Source organism: Pseudopipra pipra, chromosome 3 (assembly GCF_036250125.1).
Source record: "Pseudopipra pipra isolate bDixPip1 chromosome 3, bDixPip1.hap1, whole genome shotgun sequence".
Taxonomy (NCBI): domain Eukaryota; kingdom Metazoa; phylum Chordata; class Aves; order Passeriformes; family Pipridae; genus Pseudopipra; species Pseudopipra pipra.
This window is the reverse complement of record NC_087551.1, coordinates 80,150,280-80,178,264: the sequence shown is the minus strand read 5'-3', so window position 1 is coordinate 80,178,264 and position 27,985 is coordinate 80,150,280. Positions and strand designations below refer to the sequence as shown.

Here is a 27,985-nt window from a genome sequence, read left to right as displayed (position 1 = left end):
TGTTACTTTAGTCAAAGCCAACACTTATCAGGAATCAAACTTGATAGAGATCAGTCTTTGAAATCTACAACCCGATTTGTATTGGGTTTGTTGGCTCTGTGCCTTGATTTGAATGAGGGTTGTCGGTTTTACTGTGTGACAGAGTTATTTCTAAAACCACTTACAGAGCTTATTTGTGAAAAAACAGTGAGCTACCATTAAAGAAACCTAATATGGATCTCAGTAATTTATATTATTAGAAAACCTGTAAAAAATATAGGACAGCTAGCAAAATCTAACTGCTGATACGTTTAATAAGTATCCTCTTTGATGAGTTGATAGGATTTAAATCCCTCTGTCATCCTGTACTTTGTTCTTTGACATGCTTTAACATATTTACAATGTTTTCTGAGAAGACTGTGAAGGTTTGGCGTGGTTTCTAACAGCAGCAGTATTGGCTGAGTACCTTGCCTAGCATTTTAATCCATGTGAGCCCAATAAATATTTTCTTAATTGTATCTATGACTTCTGCATGGCTTGTGTGTTCCTGTGCCACGACCAGAGCAAAGTTCTCTAGAGCTGTCCTTTCAAGAAGGCTAGGACGGAAAAGGGCCTCAGTGGAGTACCAGTGAGTGATTAATATGTAATGCATTGCTTACAGGAATCCAGTCCAGTTATTTATTTAGCAGAATATTTATCATGGAGAACAAAAAAAGAAAAAGAAGAACCCAAAAAACCTGCACCAAAACCAGTGTAATTCTGTTTTCACTGATCCCTTGAAAATTCAATAAGTTGTAACTTGGGGTACCAGCTTCCTTATCAGGGAAAGAGGATTTGGTCCTTGCGATAACAACATTGATTCCAGAGCAAGGTAGGAGTCAGTCCTCTCTCCAGCTTCTAGGGACAGGGTCAGGCAAGAACACTCATCAGCAGTGTTCTGGGTTGCTCCCACTCCCATTCCCTTCTTTCAGAAGCAGCACCTCTGTGCTGTACAGATGGTTTCACAACTGGCTGCTCATTCTAGGGCACCTTCCTGCATGTCAGCCTAGTTATTTGCTCTGGAGGACATCGCGTGTGCTGCTGCCTCAGGAAGCTGAGGTTTCCCTGATGGCAGCTGCAGCTCCCTCCTGCTGTGCTGCAAACACTTGGCCTAGTTATCACAGGCAAGGCTGGGATCTGGCAGGTGCTGGGAGAGACCCTGCAGTGCCAGTCAGTAATATCTTTTCTGGATCATTCTTGGCACTTGTATGTGGTCCAGCTAAGGACTAATTTCTACAGGTAAACCTGCTCAGGAGAGTACAGTTGCTCAGGAAGTTGCATCCTCTCTTGGTTGTGATAACTGTCCTGACCTTAAAACTAGAAAATCAATGCAAAATGTCCAGCAATGCCAGGTTGGCACATGGCTGAGTAGTAGGAAGCCATAGAGTCAGGTGCAGTAGGAGAGGGGAAAAGAGAAGGATGTAGGGTTACCCTTCTCGGCAGTGATGAACCACTAGATCTAGATCAGTCAGAAGGTATAACCTCATGTGTGCTGGTTAGTAACGCAGGAGTATTTGAAACTGTTCTGATACGCTCCTGAATTACAGTCTGGTAAACTAATGTCTGCACTGTCACATTTTGAGGATTTAGCCATGTTTCTCTGAATTTTTCTGGAAACGATCTGGACTGAACTGACAGACATTAACCTAATGTCTGGAACTTTTGTGTTCCTTGTAGAGTAAATAAACTTGAAGATTGCTAGGTGTTCTGGAAAGTGCGAAACGTCTCATAGGTGCTAGTGTCCAAATTGGATCTAAGTCTCACAAATTGCAGGAATTGAGATTTATGAAAAGTAAGCTAGAGATTCTTGAGCAAAGTTATATTCTTTGCCCAGCCTTCTTTCCTATCTTGGAAAGCATTTACTTATAAAGGTGTCATTGCTAGAGGTTTATAACTTTCCAAAATAGCTTGTATATTTTACTAGCATCTAAAAGCATTTTAGAAAAAATTTCTGTGAACTGAATTTCTGTGATCAGTGGTTATTTTCATGTTAAGAGGGCTGACTTCTTAGAGTGCATGAAACTGAAACGAAATGCTGTAAATTTCTGCAGCTGTACCTGGGAATTTTGCCTCTGGCTCAAGTGACTTTTCTACTTCTCAAGTAAATGGTTCAGTGCTGATGACCTGTATCCGAGTGGAAAGCTGCCAGAAAAGGATCTGGGGGTGCAGGTCAACAGCAGCTGAACATGAGCCAGCAGTGTGCCTTGGTGGCCAGGAAGGCCAATGACACCCTGGCCTGTATCAGGAACAGTGTGGCCAGCAGGACTAGGGAAGGGATTGGCCCCCTGTACTTAGCACTGGTGAGGCCACGCCTTGAGTCCTGTGTCCATTTCTGGGCCATTCAATTCAGGAAGGACACTGAGGTGCTGGAGCAGGTCCAGATAAGAGCAGTAAAGGTGGTGAAGGCTCTAGGGACTGAGTCCTGTGAGGAGCTGCTGAGGGAGCTGGGGTTGTTTAGTCTGGAGAAAAGGACATTCAGGGGAGACCTTATTGCTCTCTACAACTACCTGAAAGGTTGTAGCCAGGTGGGGGTCGGTCTCTTCTCCCAGGCAGCTAGTGATAGGAGGAGGAAATGGCCTCAAGTTGCACCAGGGGAGGTTTAGATTGGATATTTAGAAAATTGTCTTCCTGGGAAGGGTTGTCAAGCCCTGGAACGTGTCGCTCAGGGAAGTTGTGGAGTCACCATCCCTGGAGAGAGATAAAAGAAAGGTAGTGTGGCACTAAAAGACATGGTGTAGAAGTGGCCGTGGCAGTGCTTGGTTAACAGTTGGACTTGATGATTTTAGAGGGCTTTTCCAACCTTAGTGATTCTACGAATTTCCTGAAATATAGAATACTTCGTGAGAAATCAGACTTTTGCTTTTATAGGTGCTGAGTTTCAAGCCAGAGATGAATAATGGTTACATTTCAAACATAAAACTCTGATAAGAGAGAAGCAATTGTGGTTTTTAGTACATCTGACAGATCTATACTAAGTCTTCCTCTTCCTTTTGAGGGTGTAGGGGGAAGGGATACTTTTCTATTTTCTACATAGGCAAATCATGACTTGTTTCTTTTCCTGAGTCCATAAAACAGAGTATTTCATATGTAAATAGCACTAGCAAAAGAACTGGGTAAAAGCCTAGTCAGATAACCACTCTTTATAGTAGAGATGGTATAAGTGTACAAATTCACAGAAGGAACACCAGGAGTGAAGTAGCTGGGTGGCATTTTGTTTGCCTTTTTTTTATGGTATGTTTTCTTATTTTCCTGCTTGTTTTTTTTTTCTTCTTCTTTGTGCTATCACCTTGCCATTACACACAAACAGGAAACATTTGGTTAGAATACCTGCCATCTGAATTTCCTGGAATAGTTATAACTAGCCCTTAAAATTGTTCATGATTAAAAACCCATCAAAATTACTGCCTTCAATTTTTTTCATCAGAATCAAGCTTTGAAGTGTGATGGAGGAAGCATTTCTAATAAAGCCCCTGACATTTGCATAGTGTATAAACTTCATTTGGAGTGTGGCAGATTAATCAATCTCGTTGACTGGTTAGAGGTATGTGATGATGCAAATACTACCTTTACCTGCTTTCAGTATTCTGATTTATCTTTTTCTGCATGTCTGCTTTTCTTTAGTGCCCCTGTTGACAGCTTAGATCCTTGGCATACCTTGGTCCACAAGACCACAAGAACACACAGTAATTCCAATCAGTCTTCCTCTATTGTGAATCATTTATTTCCAGCACTGTTACTCTGTGATGAAAATATTTTGCTTCTGCTTGTATTTTATGTTTGGCACAGGTCACATTTTGTGCTTCACAGCATCCCCTGGCAAGAAACTGTTTAGCTTAACTACCTGCAGTTTAGAGGATACTCCTTTTGCTTGTTCTGTGTTCTTTGCTGCTGCCTTGTTTGTATACTGTATTTTCCTACTCAGACTCCTGCTGTCCCTCAGTTTATAGATTTCTGCACAGCCAGCTTTACCTTTCTCATTTCCTCAGAATGTTTAAGCAGTCTCACTTTGAAAATATTTTTCAGTTCTGTGGTTTCTTTGAGAATGGGTCAGTACCCAGAACTGTTTTGAGATTTAAAATTGGAGGCACATGAGCTCACTGAGTGATGTCTTGCATTCTGTATTGCTTGCTCTTTTGATTGTTGCTGAATTGACATGTTCGTAGAGCTATCACTCCAAGATCTCAATCCTCCTGAGTGATAGCCATTGGCTCAGAGCTCACTATTTTATATGCAGCTCTGTCTGTGAACTGTATTAAATCTGTGCTGCTTTTCTCTTTCTAGGCTTTCTCAACTGTGGTGATGGCAGGTGAGGAACCAAATGCAGATACAGCTTCCTCAGACCAGATGGATGATATTATCCAGTATCCTTTCTCATTTCTCTCAACCTTGACATTTAAATGCTTAAAGGATTTATGAACCAATGTTTTTAAAATACAGGTTCATGTGCACTGATAACTAATTTCAGAAAAAAATACTACTTTAAACAGCCATAATGGACTGAAAATGTCTAAGAAACAGATCTGCTGAAACAGTTGGGATGGGAGTGGTGAGGCAGGAGAGCAGCTTTTGTCCATAGGAATTGTTTGGGTCTGAAACAGAACCAAAAGTCCATAAAACAAGTTGAAACTGTTTGGTTAAATCATCTCAGAGTTTGTATAGCTGCTGTATAGGGGTAAGGCATTACTGGGGAACAGATGGTAGGAGGGCTGTGACCTAGAGAGCAGATGGAGAAATAGAAACAAGTAGTCCATTATGAGGAAGATGAAAGCACTAGCAGAGGAGTCACTTACAAATGTGGTGTCTCAGTAGAAGCCGTGAGTTCCAGTACCTTAGGACAAAGTAAGTAGCAGAATGAAGGTTTTGTGGAAACTAATCAACTCTGATCCTGAACTGAGGAATGAAAAATATTTAATGGATGAGCATTAGAACCAAAACCCATGGCTACAGCAGTAGTGCTGCCACAGAGTAGAGATGAATAGTTGTACAAAAGGAAGCTTAGAGCACATATATTTATGTGCTCTAATACTATACTTTGCTTTTCTTTAGTATAAGGCCTTTCCTTTTTTACAAGCTCCACTGGTAATTAACACTCACAGTAAACTGAATTCTCTAACTCAGGAATAAAAGCTGTATGTCAGGAATGCAGCAAGAAAGATATAGTGAATAGAAAGTAAGGAGAAGGTGGTGCTGTTTTATGAAATATCAAAAACAAATCTCTATAATTATCTATCTTTCCTTTTTTTTGTCAAGAGGCACGAAGTATAAATTCTTCTGAGACACCACGAAATTAGTATCTTTGTAGGCTTTAAGCTTCTCTTAGCAGTGGGGAAAGGAACTCTTCCTTTGTTGCTACATTGTATGCATGTAGCAGAAGTACTGATTAGATTGAAGATTTGTGCTTCTGTAGGCAAATCATGCTCTGCCCTTATTTCCAACAGCGTTATTGTGCAACATGTTGTGCAAGCCGTCTGTGCTTGGCGTGACTTAGAAATCTTCCCCTCCTAGAGAGAACTCCATCAATGTGTCATAAAAAGTGTGCTTGGTTTCCTTTACTGAAATGTCCAGCGCTCGCTTTATTCGAGCTGTTTCTGAGCTGGAACTCTTGGGCTTCATAAAGCCCAGCAAGCAGAAAACTGACCATGTGGCAAGGCTGACATGGGGGGGCTGTTAACGTGCCACCAAGGTGCTAATAAACCTGTTCTTTCCAACACTGCAATGGCTGTGTTCTCACTGAACCAGTCCTCGCTATCTTTGCTACTGAGTCAAAGTCAACAGTGGCTGAATGTTGTGAGATACATTCCCAGTGCCTGGGCAGGCTTGAATAGCGATGTTGTTTTTTAATGCTCATCCTTCCTGTGCAATGTACTGCACTATTAATGCCCATGTTCCAAATACTGTATTGTTGTGCCAGTTTCAATCTTCTTTGATGTGTGGTATTTAACAGTACACTGACATAACTCAGGCTAGCAAGCCAAAAGGACAACACTGGCTGTGTAAGCTACAGAAGTGATGAAGCAGTATTATTAACATGCTTATAAGCTGATAGGACTTGAGTCATTATTATAAAATGCCTTCCAAATCCCTGAACTTGATTTAAAAATAAATAAAACAAGTACGCTAAAAACAACAATGAACTTCCATGTTCAGCCTCTGTTGTATGTTCTTCAAAACTGGTCCTAACTCCCTAAAAACTGCTTCTTGAGGAAGAGAAGGTGACATAGTTATGTCCCCAAGAATAGTTGTGAATATACAAATTTTTGCTCTTTGAGAAGAGCAAAAGTGAACTGTTTAAATCATCCCCTTTTTCTAGTGAAGTTGATCAGTACTAGCCGACTTTTGCTGTCAGGGAAACTTGTGTCAGTACAGACTATGTGACAACATGGCACTCATGCACATTAGAGGAAGGCAGTAAAATCCACACCTAAAGCACACAATGTAAACCTCCCTCTTTGCCAAGGATTTGTGCTGTAGGCAGGCAAACACCTGTGTGAAAGTAACTATAGGCTGTGCATGTAAAAGCACTGCTCACATGACAGATCTTCAAAGAACCTTCTCAGCCCAACCTTTTTGCTTGACTCGGTTTGGGGAGCAAATGTTTTTATGCTGATGCCAGCGTCCTGTGTTTTTCAACCATGGGAAAAGCCTTGGAAACCAAAGGGGAAAAGCTGTGTTGCCCTCCAGAGCAGAGTGTCTGCCATGCCCTGAGGGCTTGACAGAGGCGGGGACTTCGGGTCAGCCTTAACACCTTGGAGGGCCTCACTTAAGAGAGGTGTTCAGACTTTGTCCCTCTCAGACTTCAAAGCTGAGTGGTAATCAGTTTATTGTAAAACACTGTATGTACCTCAAAAAAGCTTCCAGACATCCTCAGCTGACAGAGAGGATTACAGGGCTCACTTTCCTTCTGAGGCAGTGAAGTGCTGCTCTTTGAGCACATGTTCAGCCACCACTAAACTCCACATTCTCCCACTTAGTTGCACTGGCACTTCAGCCTACTCAAAACAACTGGAAAGGATAGCCTGGAGCTCTGAGGACTCAACCAGATAAACCAGATCTCACTAGAAGGGGGGAAGTCCTATTACAAGAACCAGTAACTTACCAAGCTGTTTCCCCAGGAATCTATATAAGATAGGTCAGGCTTGTTTTAAACACCTTCAGAGAGGGTAGGAGTATTTTCCAATTGCTCTAATTGCAGACACAGCAACACATCCTGCTGTGCTTAAGGGAGGGCCTGGTTCTAAATGGTGCCAGTTAGTTAGGAGAAGGAGGCTGAGTTTATCAGCCTTTATACTGCCTGAACATACACCCTGGGAAACAACTATGAAAACTCAAAGAGTGTTGAGTTTTTAGCATCTCAGTGGAGCACTTCTAAAAGTTCCACGAAGACACAGGGGTAAAGAATTCCACTGTTCTTCCCTGCAAAGAACCAAGCTCAGGACCTGTCTCGTAGCAGTCTTTGTGTGTGAGGCTCTCCAGCAGCAGAGAGGAAAGCGAGCTGTTTCAGCAGAGGGGAACACTGAACAGCCCGTCCTGAACCTCACCCATTTATCTTGCAAAGGAACTTGACAAATGAAAGAGAGCAGCACCAAATGTCTCTCTGATGTGCAAGAGGACAGGGAGCCACGACCTCTGCTGCACAGCTGTCCCCTGTCACCTCCCCTCTGCTAACCTCACACTAGCTAACTTTCACACCCCTGGCGGGTAAAACATTCAGAAATAAAGAGAAGCCAGCCTCAACAGTGTGTGGCCTTTAATCCCCAAATGTGCAGGCAACATCACATTAAAACAGTAAAATTAATAGTTATTGGCTGTTTCTTCCCTTTAACTAATAACATAAATTTTTAAGGTTAAAGTCACATTTGCTGTGCTACATATGGTTTCTCAGGATCAAATCTTTAATTCTGTACTTGCCACTTAAGACTGCAAGATGTATAAAGATGTATAAAGACATGTATATTCAATAAAATTACGTAGGAAGTACTGTGTAATTTCATTTTCTTCAGCAAAGAGGGTAGGAAGATTGAACAGTTAAAAACACAAACCTAAGAAAAGAGATCATAAATTTAATTTAGTTTGCCTCTCTTTCTTCAGATGCAGGACTTTGTAGTCAGAGTCCTACCTGCCAGGAAAGACCTTAGCATCACCGAATCTGAAACCAACATCAGTAACAGCTTAGACAACCTCATGTATCTTCACTGAAATACAGACAGGAGATTTCAAGTGCAGAATTAAAGGCTAGTTTCTACAACTGTCTGCATGGTAAAAACATGTTCTGCAGATACTCCATGAAACCTCCACTGTCTGCAATGTTCACTGAAAACAGAGGACAAAAACAAAGTGCCAATGTCTGCAGTAGCTCTGAAACTGTAACAGCATAAAGGTTCTGAACTGTATCATATTCTTAGGTAGCCACATCTTGCAACAAAACTACTGCCAAAAATCAGACCTGAATGCAAGTTAACACTTGTTTTAAGTTTTCAAACTCTTTCTCTACTGTTATAGATGCTGTTCTTTGACACCTCTACACTATTGCACTACTGGTTTCAAACATAAACTTCATAGTTTTTCTTTTATCTCCGAGCCAACAACAGCAATAAATTACAAGAATATGCCAGGTGCCTGTAAAAGCCATTCATTCTCACAGTTTTCACCACTGAGAATGACTTACAATGCAGAGGTCATGAGCATAAACTCTTAATACTTCACCAGCCTCAGTTTTTTCCTCCCGACTGTGGAATAGGAGAGCTTAAATCCTTTCCGATTCCCAGCTCAGGAATGGAGAGTGTACTTTCATGAAACAGTTTCTTAAAAGAACCTGCTACTGGTCATGCTGCTCTAGAGTACATAGGCAAATCTCAAACATCAGCAGACAAGATTGCTTGAAACTCCTTCCTTTGCAACCTTGAAAAATGCTGAACCATCTTATGGTTACATGCTCTCACATCTAGACACAAAAATCAACACACAAGATGTACATGCTGCTTTTTTAAGTGCACAATAACTGAGATCTGCTCAAAATTTACACATCACTACCTCAAAAACAGGCTAACCAAGATCTTTGGTTTCACTCTCTTAAGTTGCAATTGACTGTCCTCAGTTTGCCTGGCTTTTGGCTAGACTACAGTTACATAGAAATTGCAAAAATATTCTAAATGTGGCCACCACAAAGGGTAGTGCCTAGAACTGAGTAGTTATTGAATTGTACCCATTTCTACTTGAATCAAAAGCCTTTGAAAAGGCTCTCCAAGGCAGGTTTATTTTCAAGCACCAGCCTGCTCCTCACAGCACCCCAATTTTCCTAATTTTTTTCAACAGTCATCAAGCTGCCAATCATTTTCCTACTGAAGAATATGTCACTTGTTAGAACAAGCCTTTCATGTGTAATTCATCAAATCAGATACTGATGCCAAGATTAGGAAAAGGAGCCAGTTTATAGTCCAAGACAGAACAAGCAGCAGGTTAAAAAGCGAAATTTTTTGAAGAATGCAACCTCGTTTTCAAAACAGGCACAAATTAGGCATACCACAGCTGTGATGCATGGTAGCATGGTATTTAATATGCCAGAAGACTGCTTATAATGCATCAACTTGGAATAGCACAGGAGTGGCTGGGTGCTAACACAGGAGATACAGGAGATGATCAGGATGCTGGAATTTGCATGGTGGTCTACCTAGAAGCAGTGGTTTTCCTGGCTTGGGCAACTTAACAATAAAAGGGTTGGACTTGATCTCAGAGGTCCCTTCCAACCTGGCTGATTCTATGATAAGGAGATCAAAAAGTGAGAAGAAAGAGGAGGGGGACTGAAGGCTTCGAGGCAGACAACAGAAATTACAACTCTTGATAGTTTTGTTTTTATCTTCAGTGACAGAAGGCCAGAGAGGAGAGTGTAGCAGAGATTTCTCATTTCTGACATTGTGGGGAAAAAAAAGTAGAAATTATCCAAATATTTAGGTAAGAGGTTTCAGGAAACAGCAGAAAATACTCTGATACTGTGGCAATATGCCCGACTTTGAACCTGTAATCTTGCTCAGTGAAAAAGTTCACTAAGAACTAGAGTTCATCACATGGCTTCTCTGATACCATAAGCATCAGCAAGAATGAATTACTGAGTCTTTCTACCAGCTGAAGCTGCAATTACAATTCAACTTAAACTCCTCTGTTAATTTGAAATGGGACAGAGATCCATCCCAGAGCAGACTTCCACTTAACAAGAAGCTGACGGGAAGTTAGAGAAGACAGCGGTCAAAGTAATCAAAGGATTACTTTGAAACTTCGTTAAAGTTCCCAAAGCAGGTAACTCAAATCCTTTGGTAGCAATACTTCTACCCCACAGCACACAGATCCAGACTTGCCTCGTAGAACTTAGCAGCAATTCATGCTGAGACTCAGCACTGCCCAGACAGCAGCAGCCAGCACCGACAGAGCAGTCTGCAAACAGCTGAGTGTGTCCAACAACAAACTCTTCAGCCCTGAACAGAGATTACACACCTTTAGCTCTTGCAATACCTACACAGTTCCAGTCTGCAGTGCATGTGCCCACTCTATCTTATGAACAAATTTCCTTTGATGTGTCATTTAAATCTGAAGGAAGGCAAATGCAGCTGTTTGAGTCAGCTGCAGCAAGTTACATCAACAGTTTCTTGTCAGTTCTGTACCAAACATGCTTCCACAAGAAGAAACAATACAGCCAACCTAAGGAAGATTTCTTTGCCTCTGAAGAATGACCTGAGATTTTCATCCACCTCCTTCTCCTGATCTAAAACTGACCCACCCACTATTGCTAGTAAATAAAGTTTTCATTTAAACACTCAGATTTAAGTTTATTCATACACAGCAAAAGTTCCACCTGCATATTAAAAAAAACAGATTAGAAGTAAATGTTTTATTCTTCCAACTAAATTCCAGTACTACAAGGGCAGTAAAACAATGATACACTGAAAAATTGCAGCAATAAACATTTGTTAAAGACTGATAGAATAAATAAAAACTACAAAAATGAGAAATCATATAAACCCATTCTTAACCCCCAAAAAAGTCATGGAATACAGAAATGCCCTCCTTCACTATTTCACAGGCAGTACTGTGGGCTATTTGCTTAAAATTGTCCTGGGATTACATTCTAACTTAACTGTGATTACAGCTTTGTTGTAGTGCACAGTTATGAAAACCACACTAACTTCAGTCAGAAGTGTCATTCTACATTTTTATTTACACAACCAGTGAAGGGCAACTTCTAGAACACCAGCTTTAATCCTTTACTTTTTCAAACTTATTAACATAAGAAGCCAAATCGTAATGATACAGCAAATGAGGCCACTGGTATTATTACAGGTAGCAAAGGTCCACATCCAGGTGGTACTGACATCAGGGAGCACTCCAAAACCAGTTGCTGCATAAGAGTGGTTGCCACTGACAAAAGCTTGAAATAACCTGTGTTCACAGGGGGAAAAAATATGGCATTGCTGCAAGTCTTTACTGGGACAGCTTGCAACAATAAAACAGGGTGTATAGGGCAGCCCACATATGCAGAAAGTGTGATTCATGAAACATCTGGAAAGAGAAAAAACAAGAGTTAATGACAGAGGTAACAAATGCCAGCTCATTGCAAACCTGCTGTGGCAGTATCAAAACCCAGCAGGCTACGGGAGACAGTTCTACATGTTCTACATGTTTTAAAAACAAGCTCATTTTCTCTCACACCTTCCTTTCAACCTCAGTCTTCCATATTATCCATTTCCAAGTATTTTACCTTAGGGCCTAGCTGAAGCTTAACAACAAACAACGGCCATTTAAATTATTGAACATTTGGTAATTCAATGCTGCTATAGGGACCAAAAGAAACAGATACTCACAACTGGCAGGCTGTTCTCCATATCGTCGCATGATCTGGTCATGCGTGAACTTCACAAATGCGTCATATTGTTCTGCAAGGACAAAGCATTAGAAGTGCATTAAGTTTAACTCAAGCTGAAAAATATTCGGGGCTAATTTTTATACACAGAAATCATACAAAGTTATACACACACCCACTACTAGTCATTTTAAGTGACATTACACAGTTCATCGCTGTCATTTCCTTCTTATCCCCCAGAACAACAATGCAGCACGTCCCCTTAATTAAAAGACTTCCCCTTACAAACTTCTGTAATGAGGAGGACAGCAATATGCTTGAAGAGAATTATGCTGCACGTAAACAAAGACCACAATATACCTAACTCCTGCTAATGTCACACACTGTATTTTGAACTAATGAAGTGTGCCCATTTCACAGATCCATAACGGAGGCAGAGTAGTTACAGTGAACATGGCATTAAGGTCAGTGTTAGGGTTGGAAACAATTTCTCTGCTCCTATCACTACCAGATGTAAGAAAATTAATTCAATGAAATGGAAACACAGAAGTGCAGGAAAGGGATTTGCTACAGAGTTAGAAATTCTTTTTTGGTGACCACCAGAAAAATCAAAAGCAAATGAGAAACTAAAAGGATGAAATGCTAAGTGACTAACACCAAGTAATTGCAAGCACAAAAGCAGCTACTATAGGAGACACATAGTTGACTGTGGACTGCATGAAAACAGCTACTGTGCCATCTGAAATGAAATTTAGATATGCAATGTACTAATTTGGCTTTGAACTAAGCTCTGTTATTTCCCAGAAAGGTTATTCTTTCTATACACGCATACATACAAATACATTTGCAGTATTTTATTCAGTTTTAATATTGCACTCATCAGCAGGATATCACCTTTCAGAATTAGGAAATTGAACAAGGAGAGTAATATCTACCAGATGCCGCTCCTCTCCATTCCCCTTCCTCCCTTGTGGAAAAATACATGTGCAGCAATGTGGGGTGTTCTGAGAAAAGGGCAAGGTCAAAGAAGGCAATCTTGAACCAAAAATGCAGTTAGATTTGTAGTGGTTCCTAGTCCCACAGGTTTGCCCCATTAAAGTTCCCATCCTCTTGCAGGGATGAGCTTCACCTTTGAAGTAAACAGGGTATCAGTAATCAGCAAGCAGTGCAGCAGCAGCCCAAAGTATGGACTGGACCCAAAGATCTAAGGACATTCATCCCTGACCAAGGGGGCCCACAGTCACAGCAGCCAGTTCCCCTCTGCCCACAAGCAGGACCTGTTTCACTGCAGTTCTAACCAACGGCTTTTCAGCAGCCGTGCAAAGACTGTAGCCAAACAACAAAGTAACACAAAGAGCAGATCGAAGGATCTGTTGCCCAGAAACCACTTCAAAAAATAACAGCAACTAGAACTTTTCCTAAAAGTATGTGTTAAAGGCCAAAAATGAGCTTGCAAACTTCCTTCTTTAAAGCTGTATGTCAACATACACAGCTGCTTTGTAACATCATCTTTGTTTGAACTATGGCTTTGCAAATTTTAAAAAATCCAGTCACTAAAAAGCCCCTTTTTTGTGGCATTCAGATTCAGAAGTTAAGCAATCCAAAGGTAACAGCAACCTACAATGAACAATTTGAAAATTTAAGTGAACGCTGGTAAAGATACTTATGTCACTGTCATCCTGTATCATATACATCCTATTTCAAGTCAAAAGGTGGCTAAATGACACGTACACAAATATGATTACTGTAGTCTTCACCTCAACCTTTAATATGAAAGGCTGTTTTTCACAAATTCTAGAAAACCCTTCTAGTCAGTCTTCCACTTAGCCCCTTGCAAGCCCAAGTTCATGCTAACACAGCAGTTTCAGGTAACAGAAGCAGGAAGGGAAATTAGGGCATTACAGCGATCTGAGTTTTCCATTTACCAAATGCTCATTCTGCATGAAAAGCAACTCTGCTCACAAAGAACATGGGAAAAGAAAAGAATAGGCAGTACCTGGCTAGCTACCTACACGACAACTGTGATTCAGAAAGGAATAAGGAAAGTGTCTGAATGTACACGTTCAGTTAAGTCCCTTGAAAGAAGCTATTCAATTGAGATTTATTATGGAATTTCCAGTTAACTTCCATTGACTTCACTGAGAATCTCCTTACTGAACAAAGTTTAGAAAAGCATATAACCATTCTGTCAGCAGACAACTACAACTGGCCTTCTACGTAAGGAATTTCTAAATTCTTCTGGCAGTCTCTTTCTAAATTCCCATATAATGCTGAAAATGTATTATTGGCCTCGTATACGAGATGCAGTAACGTGATCTTCCTAATTGCTCTTGGTGAGCACCACTGTAAGAACAAGTAAACCCAACTCACCTCACTAAACCACAACTCCCCAGATGGAATTCAATCCCCTCCTTTCCCACAACCAAAAATGACAATGCTCCCTTTGGGACTGAAAGATATAAGGAACTTGACAGAAGGGTTTCCTGCTTGTAAAGAACTACAAGTTGGTACTTTGAAAGCGTCTGAAACAAATGTAAATCTATCTGGCCTTCAAATGGTTATGATCAGTGCTAAATGAAATACATTTAAGAGAATACAAGAACTAACCTAATTCCTAACAAACACAAATTAGGAGAAAAAAGTTCTGCAGTCCTAATTCATCAGTTTGAAGCAGGTTAAAAAGAAAAACACAGAAATAGAACATTAGGCCCAAAGGAACAGAAGTATTCAGGACTCTAGTTAAGTTGTAAATAGATGTAGATTTACAAAAGACTTAGAACTATAGGAATTTCTTACACAGAAATGGCAGATCAGCAAGCACAGAACATGAACTGAATCTCAGGTGCAGAGACAATACTATCACAGGCAACCCACAATCCTGACACAGGTCTGGTGACTTTGAGCACAGGCATGCCTGTAGAAGGTTTTATTCACACACCAGAAGAGATCAGAAAACTTTAATTCTGATGTGTTTTCAGGTGGGAAGCAGAACAGCTGTAGGTACTCAAACACAAGTCTGCTGCTGAATGGTGCACTCAGATGCTCATTATAATCACACTAAATATTAAATTAGACACCAGATCATACTGTGAAGGCACCTACTCTGAATGCACCAGAATTTAGGTGCTCAAATGCCAGCAAGAGGCTTAGAAGTAGAGGACTTCAAAAACTGAAGAAAGGTCATATTTACAATGCTGACATTAACATGATCCTTTTGGAAAGATAAGCTGGCATCAGATGCCAAAAATTTCAGCTGAATGGTGTGAAATACAACAATTCAACACGGCACATCAGAAATGCAGTTAAACTGACTCTCAGGCAGATATCAGACACTGCTGGCAGCAGTGTAATGTTAATACCGGGAAGAGAAAGGGAAATCTTAGGTACTGTCATCTCGCCAAATTCCAGAAAAAAGAAGTCAGTTCCCAAGCAGGGAAAAAAATCCAAAACACAAGAAAGTTCTTCACAAAGAGCTCTTAGGGCAGTAGAATATAAAGTCCTTCTGGGAAAAAAAAATGAGGAGGAAACGATCAACTCAGACATGATAGCTAGAGAAAGTTCTAACTGAAATAAAACCACTATTTTCACTGGTTAGTAATACCCAGGAGTCATAGTTTCTATCCAAAGCAACATAGACGAAAAAAAAGGAGTAAACATTGTTTTTTCCATTCTGCATGTAACCCCATTCCTTAATAAGACAGGTCAGGAAAAAAAAAAAATATTGTATCACAAAAATAAGAAAAAGTTTTAAGCTTCCAAACTCACTTTAACACATCATTCTGAATTGTAAGATACCTGCAAGTTTTGTGGTCAAAATTTCTTCATACTCTTCACGGATTTTCTCTTCACGTTCTTTCAGCAAACGTTCACAGATCATTCCAACTTGTCTGAGAGTAAAGAGGGGCTGTTCTTTTTTCAATGGTGATGATGCTGCAGATGAAGTACCTAAGATTAAATATTTGGGCACAACAATTTACAAGAAGATCAGAATAATTTTTATAATCAGTTTTCTTCACATCCTTTACATTAAAGGAAGTTTACAAAATATCTGGAGAAATCTTTCTCTGCTACTTGAACCTCCTAATTACTATTAAAGTAGAACTGGACACTCAAAAGGAACATATCTGCAATGGACAACAAGCACAACTATCAAAACACCAAGAGTATTACACAAACACTATGAACATCATTTATATGGCAGTTGCCATGTACAAATTTAAGCTTCTATTTTATATAAAAATGACAGTACAGTATCACAGTACAGTATATTAGTGCAATGATAGCTGCTTTGCAAAAGCCTATTATAATATCAGGGACAGGGTATGCAGGACAGTCTCTTGAAAACAAATGCCAGCTTTACATCCTACCGATTCTTAAAATGAGAAGCTACCATCTTCCAGATCAATGCTAGTACTGACAAAAAAAGGCAGCAGTAACTGGTGAGAATGTGCCATAAACCACCAAGTAACTAGAAAAAATTATTTACACAGAGTCTAAAACAACACAGAATTACACAGAATTTTCTGGGTACCTGGCAAAGCTGGTCCAGTAAGGAGAAATGCATGTGGCTGTGCATCAGTAGAACAACAAGGATCTGTCTGCTGGAAGCTATTTTCTAAATGTCTTCTCTTCTGCATGCGTTTGTACTCCTGTTTTATGTTGTACAGAATTTGTTCTAAAAAAAAAAAAAAAAAGAAAAAAACCCTAAAATAATTACATGTCACCATTTTGCTTCATTTTCACTCAGACACCAAAATGCTGTAAGCAAATAACAGATGACAAAAGACAGACTCTTACAACATGGTCTGCAAAACCCACTATGTTTTTTTCAAGACATATACAATTAAACTACTTACAAGAAATGTTAACCCAGACTTTTTTCACCAGGAGAATACTAGCAGAAACATTGTTAGTTAAGGTCAAGTATTGGTGCCAGAGTACTGCTAACAAAAATGAATGGCATCCTAAAATTTAGGAGCTATCAACTATACAATACACAAGGATAAAAATTAGGCTATAAAACTTATACTGGTATTAATAATCTTCCCTTCATACATTTAATTTGCAACCATCTTTCTCCCCCACACAAGGTTTATCACTCATACACTTAACAGTAACAACAGACTCTAGAATAAAACATCCACATGAAATACCATTCCACTCTGTAGGTTTAGTGGCCTACAGGCAGCACAGTGAAGAAGAAGAAAACACAATTTAGACAACATGCAAAGAACACCTACCGCTTAAAATATCAAAGAATTGGAAACTACAGGCAAAACACAGAAGCCTTCCACAACATTTCTGACAGCCTCAGATCTATCTAAATAAACATAATGGATGGATCAATAGTCTCTTTTAAAGGAGTATGGCAATATGTAGTTCAGCACTTGATTACACTAAACGAAATACAGCACATTATTCTAATAACGTCATCTCCACTATAGAATGAGAAGGGGAAATGCAATCCCTGCAATGGAACTACCAATCCCGTGTGCCTTCTCCCTGAAATTCCACGTACCAAACGGCTCTCAGGTGCATTAGTGGCCTTAACTGCATATCCTCTAGCAATGTAAAATAGTAAAGAAAAATAAAAGTATTTTTCTATTTTTTAAGGAGACCTACCCATAAAGAGGCTTCTAAAAACTCTCTTTATGAGAATTCTTAGTTTTAAATGCTCAAATACAAAAAAAAAAAAAATCCCTACCAGACTGGCTTTTACTCAGACTTCTAAAGTTTTTGGCAAAGATAGCTTTCCAAAACTCACAAACATACAAATCCACGTGATCATGTCAAAGTTGCAAAGGACTCCACTCAGAACCTTCCTATTTCTGTTCTGCATTTTGCCAATACAAAATTCTCAACTAATTTTCATGTCTGTGATCCCTACACTACTGAGGTTCCATATCTGATCATTTTCTAGTAAGCAACCATGTGATGCAAGTGACTTCAGCTACCAGCTTATTCAGTCAGTGGCTGCAGCCTCTAGTAGACCAAGCAGAAGCAAACGCTCGACAATTCTTAGCTCAGATGTTTAAATATTGGCGTAGTTCTTCAATTCTGCAAGTCAGTCTAGAGGCTTCTGATTTACAAAAAGAAAGAAAATTGTTTCCAGTCAACAGGAATACCAGCATTTTCAGCAAAGGAGCTTCTTGGATTTTGTCCACTGATTAAAGCCTTTATACCTTTTCAGTCCAGTGTCTGAAGTTGTACAATTTTCAGCTCCCTTAGATGAGGTCAATAACTTGGTTCAAAGAAGCAGCAAATGCAGAAGACATAAAAAGGAAACACAGCAGGAAAGCTGGAAACTAAGCAAGTGGGGAGAAAAGTACTTGAGGGGGCTTAAGGATTCCTATTTTTTGTAGGACAAGATACATACACTGCAGCATGGTACAGAAATATATAAATCGTGTTAAACCAAGATGGACTCAGGCTTCCAAAATTAAACAGAATCCCATCTAGAGTTTGTGAGAGGCACACACACATCAGTCAGAGAATGGCCCTGCAGCATTTTTACTCAATGACATTATGGTGGTAAAATAATACTCCTCAAAATCAAGTGCTGTTATCGCTAAAGTGATTCTGCATAATTTTGAGAGAGAACCAAACTAGCTCATAAGACCACATCTGTCCTAAAGCATGTCTACACTATGAGAAACACGACTGCACACATTCACACTGCATTTGCATTAACCGAAAAACGTAATAGACCATGTCCATCCTTCACTACGACTACTTCGTCTTGGGCATACTTTACAAATCCCACATGAAAGATATCAGCCAAATTTCAAGTGTAACAACTTGAATAAAAATCTTCTCTACAGCTCTCCTTTGTATTACCTTTTTGCAGAAACATTCTCAAACCACATTAACCACCAACATCATGGAGGACAAAAAAAGTAAACAGACTGGTCAACTGAGAAAACAGCAAGAGTTAAATCAACAATCATCAGCCAGGTTTCCTCTAGTCCTAATAACCCTAGAAATTAAACAGGCAATAATTTAGAGAAAATGTTAAAATACCAGCCAGAATAGAAGGAGTAAAAGCAACGAGGTGGGGAGTAGGGAAACAGGGAGAGGCAGCAAAGAATTTAGGTACTGACTTCAGGGAAAAAAGTAACAACTAAGATAGAAAATGAAGATTTGTGCACCAAAGACACATTATTCTATTCCAAATTATACTGAATTTCGGACAAAGAAGTCTCTTTTGTTACAGCAGTTTCATCTTTTAATTTGGCAACACTTTTTAATTTGCCACCTTCAAATTTAGCTCCGAAAATCAAAAACCTCAAAAAACGCCATGACAGATACATCGGGAGATCCCTGTCCTGACGAAATCACTTTGACAGTTTGCATTACTATGGCTTCAGGTAAAGGTAGAGAACTAAGCATAGTGAGATAGAGGAAGAGACAATTTAATGAACATGACACTGACTACATCACAAACAGCAACCAGGAGAAAAAAGCCTGAAATGTTAAGGCCTGGCTGAACACTTGTTTGGCACGTACATAACCTAGTTTGGTGAACGATATTCCTCTATTCAGACAAATTTAGGAGATGTAGCGCAATATTGCTCAGTACAGAGAACTGGACTACAAGCTGTACTCAGTGCCTTGCTGATAGTAGGCAAGGTGACTGAGAATGACTCGTCTCATGCCTTCCTGATTTATAAAATCGAGATTAACAGTCAAGAAACACAAGTTTAACGTGGCACCAAACTTTCAATAACTTCTCACGTAAGTGATCAGACCAGGAATGCTTCAAATAAAGCAGGCACATTTTTGCACCAGCAAAGACTGAGTAGACATTTTTATTAACTTACAGCGGCATAAAATCTTTGACTTTAAAGAAAATGGCTTCACTGTGAAGTGAAATGTAAGACTGCAAATATTTATGACTCATTTTAAATGAAAATCTGAATGCTAAATTAAAATAATCTAGTACAGTAAGAAAAGTTGTTTAAGTGCACTAAGTTACTTCTGTCATTTTCAGTTCTGCCTCATAAATCCACAAAAATATGTGGAAAATGTTTTTATAGCATCTCAGCACCTGAGAGAAGCCATGAAATATTAAGGCAGTGCAAGCCAGACAATACCTACATAGCAGACATCTAACTGGAAAGACCTTTAAAGCTCTGGCCCAGTTAAACAAAGGCTAGAGTTAGCAGATCCAACCTAGTTTTGCTTCCAGAAAACCTTCCTGCCTTTTTTGAGTTCAGTTTCTTAACCTCTCTTACTTCCAATTAGCTCTGACTATTCCCTCTGCAGTTGATAACTGAATTAAAATGTGCACTTAACTGGTGTCAAACACAGGACAGGTTGTTTTATGTGTTCCTCAACGTAGAGGCCCAAATTGTCCTTTACAACAATGACATGCATTTTAATTAACAAATTATTTTATATAAAAAACTAGAATCTTAAAGTACACCCGTTGAAGAACATCTGGTTTATGTGAGTTTCTCTAGGACTATAAAATTGAAGTGAGAACTTGAATCCCATATTACAACTTATTAGGTATTTTAAAGAAATACTTTCATCCATTTTATAGGTGCTAAAGTTTAAATCAAACGTTGTAGATCATACAGTGATTTCATCTGAGGTGACAAAAGTAATATATTTAATATGATCAAACATCCATCTCTGTGGCCTATCCTCAGTTTCTTTTTAATTTCAATTTATCCCCTCTACTCAGTGTTTCCTACTGGGGTTAGAGATGCCTCTGAAGGCACAGAGCTATTTAGCAGGGAAGACCAGGCAGAGGTGCTACAAGTGAAAATGAGACTTGCTGAATCTAGGGTATCAGTAAGAAAAAGCCACACTGCTAACGCACTGAAATGAATTAGTACTTCATAAATAACATTTCAAATTCAAGATGACTACGACTCTCTGCCAGCTTCTTATATCACCTTCTCCTCCTTTAGGTCCAAGGCTAAGATAAAGAATGATAAACCAAAAATGCTAGTGTCTCACTGTAACCTCTGAAGGGATTCAGTCAAATATACCTCAATACAATGAAATGCATGGACACTTTTTTTATCTGGAGCTGTGTGCTGAGAGCATAAAGTTCAGTACACAGGTTCCTGAAATACTGCATTAAGAAAGTCAGCTTTCACACCAATTTTCTTTCAGAACTTGAGATGCAACTCAGAGAAGAAAGATTTCCTAATGAAGAGAGGATGAAACATCAAGGGGGCAAATCAGAGTCCAAGTCTGACATCTGAAATATGATCTGTCATACTAATGGATTACAAAGCCAAATATTCATTTCCAAGGAGTAATGAAGTCTTCTAACTTCCTTTAATTCATGATAAAAAGTCAAGTTAATCTTTTCCAAAATTCTGTTATCTACTTCCTTCATCCTGACCTATAATTACCTAGAAATTATGTACAAAGGAAACAGCAGTGCAACATGAAAAGGTAACAAGGCAAACAATTATTTTCTCCATTTTAATAACTGCTTATCAACTGTGTAGGTGCCGATTGTTCCCCTGAAGGATTTTTCTTCTTTTAGCTTGATTTTTAAACTAGCAATCTCTCATCTCAGTTTCTGGCTTCTCTCATTTAGCTGAAGGAAAATTCAGCAAAACACACAGGAAGGTGACTCAATAGGCTGAAATCAGAGTAGCAGTTTTCCTGGCCTGAAATGGAATCTTAAGCTCAGGTTTCAGTTTGCATTGTCAGTATTCGACATATGTATTCCAACTTCAACCATGCCTGAGATTTCTTCTGAGTAATAATCAAATGCTGATGTCAACAGCATGCATCTTTAGGGATTTCAGCTTCTGTTAAAGCAAAACTGCTCCACTGTCCCTAGTTCAAATTTATGTATGACATTTCCATTAGGCCTTCGCCCTTATTCAACATCTAGGTGATGCTACCATAAGCCTAGTTTTGGTCTCTCTACCAGACTACTGACACAGAATGTCAATTTTAAGATGCCAGCTTCCCCTAAGGGCAGCACTGCAGCAGAGCAATAGGTAACAGTATTCCCCACTTTTTTCTACCTACTTAACCAAGGAATTCACAGGCACAGACAGGCATTACAGCCCAGCTAGTCCTCTTACTCGCTTGCTTTGGTCACACTGATGTGACCATTTCACTCCACTGATGTTTCTTAATTAGGCATGGTCTATTAAGACTCCAGTAACAGAATGTATACTTTTGGAAACCATGCTCACCTCAGAGGAGCATGCTGTAAGCCCGAAAGAACACTGATAAAGTGTACACAGTGACACTTCACAGCCACTGCTATAGCTACACAATGGACAGGAGCAGCTCACAATGGACTCTGGGGCACAGAGTAGGCTCCCTCTCCAGATCCAATTACTTCAGGTTTCAGGCTGACGAAGGCTCTGGTTCTCCCACAACAAGCTGGATGCTCACATATGCATTAGCTCATTCTGCAAATGTGTTATTTCAGGAAATCCCAGTTCTCCTGATCAAGGGGTTGAGGAATGAAAAATAAATCAAGCAATGCAAAATGTATTAGACACAGCAATTAGATCTTTCCCTTCACATAAAAAATTGTCCCATTGCATTTATCAGACTTGCCACTGAAACAAAAAACTGCTTCAACATTTTATGACACCTACAACCAAGGATATTTAATATTTATTGTCACCACAGGCATCTATGCAGAAATTTCTCATATAAACTAAATTATCAAGTCCATTACGTGACTTTTTTTAAGGGGTGGGAATGTTTTGTTTTTTAAAATCCTAATGATTTCTGCAATACTGGAGCACAATGAGAAATCTGGCATCTCACCAAGATAATTTAGCAATAAATACACATGTGGATAAATGTTAACAAAACAGAAATTAAGCAGAAAGAGATGCAGCACTACTATGTCACATTCCAAAGCCCTTAGATCTGTTCTTTAAAAGCCAAACCTGTACTTGGCCACTGCCTGACCAAGTTTGAGACAGAAGTACTTCTGTTTGCTCAAGAGGGCAACTCAAAGGTCATAGGAGGACAGCTTATAGGGAAGACTACGGTTCTTCCTATTCAAAGGGCAAAGTAATTTTCTTGCATTAACTTTGAAAACGTGTGTCAATTATACCAAATTTTCCAGACTATTCTCTGAAAGAAAAAGGTATATGTTAAAGGCAAATTCATCTACATTCTGTTTGTAAAGAGTCCCTCCTGAGAGAGGGATTCTTACAACCAACTCCCTTTGCAATCTGTAACTGCCCTTAAAGCAGTAAATACCAATTAGGCACACTCATTACTAAGTACTGCATAAATTCAATAGTTTCCACATTCTGTCAAACTTTTGACATTATCTCTGCTTGGATTTCGACCAGTGACCTGAGTTGAAGGCCTGTTCTCAAAAGCTCCACCCACTGCAATTTTTGGTTTGCAACATTAGTTAGTTGCCGGGGAAGTGTCAAGGCAGATGAATGTTTCAGATGGAGGAAAACCTGCACGTGCAAAAGTCTGTGGATTTTTAAGTGATTTCATGAACAGCTTTTAACTACAACATTCTTGTATAAAGTTCTACTGGCAAGTTAAACTGATTTTGGATGGAGTGTGGAAAAAGAGCTACCGATCTCAGTTTGTCTTTACAGTTACTATGTACCCGGAATTAGGAGATTTAAATCCCTAAAGTCAACACACTCTCTCCCTTACACCCCCCACCCCATTTCTTTGGACTGTATTTGCCACTGTAGCTTCAACCTCAGAAATATCCAGACATGCAGGCTTTTAACAACTGACTTGCCTCTGAATTTAAAAAATGTCAGTGCAGTTTTTTCTTTTTTTTCTCCCCACTCCCAAACATAATCTTTCATCATGGTAAAACTGAAAACAAGGGTTCCAAAACATCCAGCAGAGAACAGAAAAAATAGTACTTCCACTGCTTTCTCCCTTCACCCTCTAGAATTCATTTAACAGCTTTCAACAGTAGCCTTCCTACTTCAGAGGAAACCCAACAAGTGTAATGCATTATTCACAGGCATCCAGACCCAACTGCAGTTATTCTGATTATACAGAACAGTCTCATTTATAGGTAGAGCTCACATGAAACTAAAACTCATCTGTAGTATTCAAGCAGTAGAAAAATTCTTAGAGGAGCCACTCTTTCAAAACTAAACCCATTTTATGCCAGGCAGGTATGTTCTGCACTGCTTATAGTGAACACAGTTTTAAAAACACCATTCTACATGCAAACAATGGTATTCAAAAATTAGCAAACATACTTAAGAGTATGGTCAAGCCAGTAAGCACAATTCCGTTTGGCTGCCAAATTCACCAACAAACTGGAAGTGACCTAACAGCTGTTCAAATAACCAAAAAATATTAAAACACTCTCGCAAGAGATAAATTTCATCTTGAGTAAGCCTACCCTCTCTCAAACAGACGTACTGGTTATTTGTCTATGACCACTCTATACAGGCAGCTGTTTTCTCATCTGACTCAGTTCTTAGCACACCCCTCAATCAATCTGTATTCTACTTCTAGATAATTCTTTTTTGAAATAATGAACGATGTAGTAAGAAATCCTGGTGTTGATACAGTTTCCACCGGCTGAAGTTAAACACCAGCAGGACAGAACAGAAATGAAATGTTTATGGGTGAACTTAAAGTATAAGCATCAGGTTTTATATCCAGAGCTCTGATTTCATATGGCCCCTACTTTTCATTAAACAAAATTCAGACAGACATTTTTTAAGTGCTAGAAAACTAAGCATTATAGTAACAGATTGAGAAAACCGTAAGTGAAGTCAACTGAATTCTGGCTATTGTTAACAAATTTCCCAACGCAAAACGGTGACTCAGTTGGGAACACTTTTCAAGTCAGACTGGAATTCTCTTCACACAGAGCAAGATTCATCTAACCCTAATGTAGACATCTGAATGCTTACATGGTCACAAACTCTGTTTGCAGTCACTGGAAAGCAATACATATTTCTGCAGCACACTTTGCCTCAGCCTAAATCAGAGCTCTAGAATAAACCATCTGTTTCTTCCAACTGACTATCAAGAAAACTACAAACTATTAGGTCAGACATACATTTACAAAGTTAGATGAGATGAATCCCACATAATCTTTCAAGTGTCCCCTTTAAAATGATACACTCTGGTTTGCTCACAAATGGTTGAAATTAAATACAGACAACGTGGTAATAACCCCAAATTCAACTGAAGGTAAAAACTAAGTAAGCTGATTAACAGACACATTTTTACCAGCATGATTTATTTAAAGATTTTTTTTTCCTGTAACGTAAACCAAAGAGAGAGTTTTTAAGCCAAATCCATGCAAACATGCACAATTTATAAATGCTTCAAGCACTGTAAGAAACATTTTGATTTACTGTCCTTCCTTCTTCATTATATTATACAAATGGCTTACATAAAATACATCCTTGTCTGTACAGAATCACCTTTTCACACAGATTACTACCTGCACCTCTGATTTTCTCAGGAGATAATGAGGCCTGTATATGCTCAATTTCAGTAACATTTCGATTTCTTAAGCCTTTCAGAATCATTAAGATAGGAGCTTAGGTATTACCTCAAATACTGCTGTAGGTTCTCTCTACTAAAAATCTTATTGATTTGTCTCCTTTCCGCAATATATATTTACTGGCCAGATGATATTTATATTAAATATTCATAACCTAAGCTCTCCAAATCCTAAAGAAACAAGCCAAAAGAAATCCTTGCAAAGAAGCAACACTTATCCTCTAAATTAATTCTGATTTTAAACATCTCAAAGTACATGTAATGCCTCACTGTATCAGGGAGTGCCATCCATCACAACTCTCATCTCAGACCGCTGACTCATTCAAGATCTTTTCCTAGAGGTTCAAAAAAAAAAATCAAGGCACTGATGCCAAGTTTAACTCTGTATGTCCAGTATATATTTCCTCCACAGCAATTTTTTTATTATTTTATTAAAACCTGTAAAAAATATATTCTACGATATAGTTTTCAAACCAAGAATATCGAAACATGGCACTGCCCTATGTGGAGGAGATGGCAATTTGAAAACACACTCAAACTTACTGCCTGGTAATCTGGAGCCAACTTTTGTTATAAAAGAGTACCGAATGCAACGGTGGAAGGAATTCTGCTGCAACAACTGCAGAGGGCTTATTTCCCCTGCACACAAAGGACACGGATGCATCCATACCTCGGCGCTACAGCCGCTCATGGCCGCGAGCTGCACCGTCCCTGAGTGCATTGCTGGAAGCTGCCCACTGGACCAACCATAGCACGGGCCAATCAATCCCGAGTGCCCAGCCAAGATTCATTCCTTTCTTCTCTCCCTACTCGCTGCTAAGAAGAACTCGGTTGATTTTTAATTGACAACCCTTACACAAGCAGACCTGGAGCTTTAAGGGCCGCGACTGACTCATCTCTCGCAGGTTAAGAATGTAAAAGGGTTTCGTTCTTGCCCCGCGTCTCCCAGACGAGGAGAACGCCCGATTCCATTTTATCTGCCCTAAAGGCAACTCTCACCCTTGCACACAACCGCCTTCAACGCTCGGTTTTCCTATGGAACTTTAAGGATGCCATAGAACGGGTCAGCTGGGACGGTGGCCCGCATTAAGGGGCTGGGAGCAGAATCACCCCTTTGTTTTATCCGCTTTTCCCTTTTCCCACTGGTGTTTTGCGGGTGATGGATGACAGGCCGCCCTCCAGCTCCTTCCCTCCCCCCACGATATCTGAGCAACGGGAGGAGGAGGTGCCGCCGCCGCCTCGACCCATGGATAATGGCTGCGAGGAAAGGAGCGATGAGGGCCCCGCCGGCGCTCCCACTCCCGACCCCAGCCCAACCTCGGTCACACCCCCAGCCCCTGCCACCCCCAGCGTTTCCGCAGCTCGACTCGCCCCTGCGGCTCTCCTTGCCACATCCAGGCACCCGGGGAAAAGGATTAAAAAAAAAAGAAGCCGGCCTCCCCCCTTCCTAGGATAGAGCTTCCCCTCCACCCAGCACACCCCTCCGCCCCGTTCTCCCGCTCGGGCCCCTTTTTCCAGTCTCCCTCCCGCATTCGCCGACCCCTTTCCCTATGGCCACCCTCCCGCACCGGCTCAACCCGCCCCCCTTCTTCCTCCCCTTCCCTCCTCCTCCTCCCCCTCTCCTGCTGCAAACGGCCATTTCTATTGTGTCTCTCGGTGCCAAGCCGACCACGGATCGCCCCGGCCGCTGCCAGCGGCACAGCCCGGCAGAAAATGGCTGGAGGGGGACGCTAGACCCACCCAACCCTCCCTTCTTCCTGCTCCTTCTCCTCCCCGTTCCCCGGCCGCTTTCCCGGCCCCCTCCCCGCCGAAGTGCCCCCGGGGCGGGTGCCGGGCACAGGGGGTGCCGCGTCCCCTCACCTGTGGTGAGCCGGGACGACACCTCTCCGAAGGGCGAGGGCTCCATGCGCAGGTATTTCTGCGGGGAGGAGGCGGCGGCGGCGAAGGAGGAGGAGGCGGCCGAGGCCGGGGCTGACAATGGCGTACATCGCCTCCGCTTCGGGGACGCCGGGCTCAGCAGCGGGTCAAAATCCAGAGTCCTTTTCAAAGTGGCGCCGCAAGCCATGGCGCGGGGCGGCCAAGGGGGCTCGGAGCGAGGGGCAGCGCAGACGGCGGTGGGAGCAGCAGCAGTCGGCCCTGCCCAGAGGCGCCTTCCCCGCTGTCTGGGGCGGGCTGGGGGGGAGGGAAGGGAAAGGAGGGGGCGGCTGCGTCAGGGCCGCCTCCGCCGCCTCCCCGCCGGCCTCTCTCTGGGGAGCGGCCCCGGCAGCGGCAGCAGCAACCCCGGCTCGGTCCGGCTGGATCTCCGCTCTCCCCGCCCGCTCCGCCCTGCCCGGCCGGGACAAATTCCGCCCTCGGCCGGTGGGGGGGCGCGATCCGTGCCAAGGGGCGCGGGGCCGATGCCAGTGGCGCGGTGCAGGGCAGCCGATGCGGGACGATGGCGGCAGAGGGGCCTGGGCGACGGCGATGGCGGCGATGGCGCTCCCGGCCGTAACCCCCGCACCAGCAATATGGCGTCAACAACAACGCCGCCGGTTCAAACGCCAGCCCCCCCCCGTCCCGCTGCGGAGGCTCACGGGACTCGTGGTTTTCTCGCCCCGCCCCCGACGCTCAAACACGGGGTGACTGGGGCCCTAGAACTACAATTCCCGGCGTACT

General features: G+C 41.1%; 3 protein-coding genes across 7 annotated transcripts in view; 1 reads left to right on the top strand and 2 right to left on the bottom strand.

Moving 5' to 3' along the window:
• Positions 1-6,158, top strand: part of ORC3 (origin recognition complex subunit 3) — a 34,456-nt gene extending 28,298 nt beyond the window's left edge. For 3 of the 4 annotated variants that reach the window (XM_064650010.1, XM_064650011.1, XM_064650009.1), the window contains 3 exons: positions 3,443-3,559; positions 4,300-4,379; positions 5,584-6,158. In XM_064650010.1, coding sequence (XP_064506080.1) covers positions 3,443-3,559; positions 4,300-4,379; positions 5,584-5,689 — 303 coding nt within the window. In that variant the 3' untranslated portion in view covers positions 5,690-6,158. Of the gene's footprint in view, positions 1-3,442; positions 3,560-3,639; positions 3,702-4,299; positions 4,380-5,583 lie in introns of those variants that run through there. The other variant, XR_010429365.1, reaches the window with a different exon arrangement.
• CGA (glycoprotein hormones, alpha polypeptide) overlaps positions 1-27,985 on the bottom strand; it is a 349,628-nt gene that overhangs the window by 238,195 nt on the left and 83,448 nt on the right. The window lies entirely within an intron of this gene.
• On the bottom strand, positions 10,883-27,883 carry AKIRIN2 (akirin 2). 2 transcript variants are annotated; one of them, XM_064650026.1, is made up of 5 exons: positions 27,191-27,852; positions 16,398-16,541; positions 15,662-15,796; positions 11,868-11,939; positions 10,883-11,565 (listed from the first exon to the last, which is right to left on the bottom strand). In XM_064650026.1, exons 1-5 carry the CDS (start codon positions 27,393-27,395, stop codon positions 11,555-11,557), a joined length of 567 nt encoding a protein of 188 aa, XP_064506096.1. In that variant the 5' UTR covers positions 27,396-27,852; the 3' UTR covers positions 10,883-11,554. The 2 variants fall into 2 exon arrangements, with proteins under 2 accessions (XP_064506096.1, XP_064506095.1); XM_064650025.1 differs by having other exon boundaries at positions 11,205-11,565; positions 15,662-15,811; positions 27,191-27,883.